Here is a 1,598-nt window from a genome sequence, read left to right as displayed (position 1 = left end):
CAAACTGGTTGTCTGAAATAGACATTGTCTTCGCACTCTCATCTCTACCACTCTCTCCCAAACATTCATGGTATGACTCAGTAATTTGATACCCCTATAGTTGTTACAACTCTGGATATTGCCTTTGTTCTTATACAACGGAACTATTGTACTCCACCTCTACTCTTCAGGCATCCTATTAGTCTTGAATATAACATTAAACAACCCCATAAGCCATTCCAAGCCTGCTCTACCACACACCTCCAAAGTTCAACCGGAATTTCATCTGGCCCGGTAGCTCTGCCCCTCCTTATCTTACGCATTGCCTCCATGACCTCATCGACCTCAATATCCCTAAATAACTTAATTCATGGGGGTTGTCTACATTCCTCAATTCACCTAGTACAATATCCTGATCCCCTTATTCATTTAGAAGTTTATGAAAGTAGGTTTTCCATCTCCTCTTAATCTGGTCATCCCCCATCAAAACTTTGCTGTCCTCATCTTTTATGCACCTCACCTGGTCTAGATCCCGAGCCGTTCTCTCTCTCACCTTAGCAAGTCGGAATAACTTCTTCTCCCCGCCTTTGTTCCCTAGTTCCTCATATAGACTAGCAAAAGATGGCATCTTAGCCTCCGTTACTGCCATCTTCGCCTCCTTCCTAGCTACCTTATATCTCTCACTGTTCGCTCTCTTCTCCTCCTCGCCAGTGCTCCCTACTAACTGCAGGTAAGCCGCCTTCTTCGCTTTCACTTTACCTTGGAAAACTGCATTCCACCACCAGTCTCCTTTGTGGCCCCCGGTGTGGCCCAAAGATATCCCTAACACCTCTCTCGCCACCTTCCTTATACAGTCCGCCATCATCGACCACATAGTGTTTGCGTCCCCACTACTTCTCCACGCTCTCATTGTCGATAACCTCTCCTTCCAACTCTTGAGCTTTATCCTTAGTCAAGGCGCCCCATCTAATCCTCGGGCAGTCTCGTATTGACCTCTTCTTTCTCCTTATCATAATGCCAATATCCATCACCAAAAGCCTATGTTGCGTTGCAAGGGTCTCACCTGGGATAACTTTGCAATCCTCGCACAACCTTCTGTCGCATCTCCTGAGGAGGAGATAGTCAATCTGAGTCTTCGCCACTGAGCTTTGGTAAGTAACCAAATGCTCCTCCCGCTTCGGAAAACTTGAGTTCACAATCACAAGATTGAATGCCTTGGCAAAGTCCAACAGCGAAAATACCCCCTCCGTTCCGCTCCTCGAAACCAAAACCGCCATGCACCTCAGTATAACCACCTGCAGATGACCCAATATGACCATTGAAATCTCCTCCTATGAATAACCTCTCGGTAGGCGGAATACTACGAACGATGTCATCCAACCCTCCCAAAAGAGCCTTTTAATCTCCTCATCCAAGCCTACTTGCGGCGCGTACGTGCTAACGACATTTAAAGTACACTCACCCACCACCAATTTAATAGTCACTAGTTTATCATTCACCGGCCTGACCTCTACCACTGACTCTCTAAGATTGCTATCTACTAGGATACCCACTCCATTCTTACCCCTCAGGACTCCAGAGTACCACAACTTATACCCATCCGCGTTGCTCGCCCTTGA

General features: G+C 46.7%; 1 protein-coding gene across 1 annotated transcript; it reads right to left on the bottom strand.

Moving 5' to 3' along the window:
* Window positions 1–400: 400 nt before the first annotated feature.
* LOC138881091 (uncharacterized) lies at window positions 401–889 on the bottom strand. Its single transcript, XM_070161292.1, has one exon. It carries the CDS (start codon window positions 887–889, stop codon window positions 401–403), a length of 489 nt encoding a protein of 162 aa, XP_070017393.1.
* Window positions 890–1,598: the final 709 nt, after the last annotated feature.

The sequence above is a fragment of the Nicotiana sylvestris genome, chromosome 11 (genome assembly GCF_000393655.2).
Source record: "Nicotiana sylvestris chromosome 11, ASM39365v2, whole genome shotgun sequence".
In the NCBI taxonomy this organism is placed as follows: domain Eukaryota; kingdom Viridiplantae; phylum Streptophyta; class Magnoliopsida; order Solanales; family Solanaceae; genus Nicotiana; species Nicotiana sylvestris.
Note: the sequence above shows the minus strand (reverse complement) of the source record. Positions and strands in the feature narration are given on the sequence as shown.

Coding starts and splice junctions, on each gene's coding strand:
- LOC138881091 (XM_070161292.1), bottom strand. CDS start 889: ATGAGAGCGTGGAGAAGTAGTGGGGACGCAAACACTATGTGGTCGATG.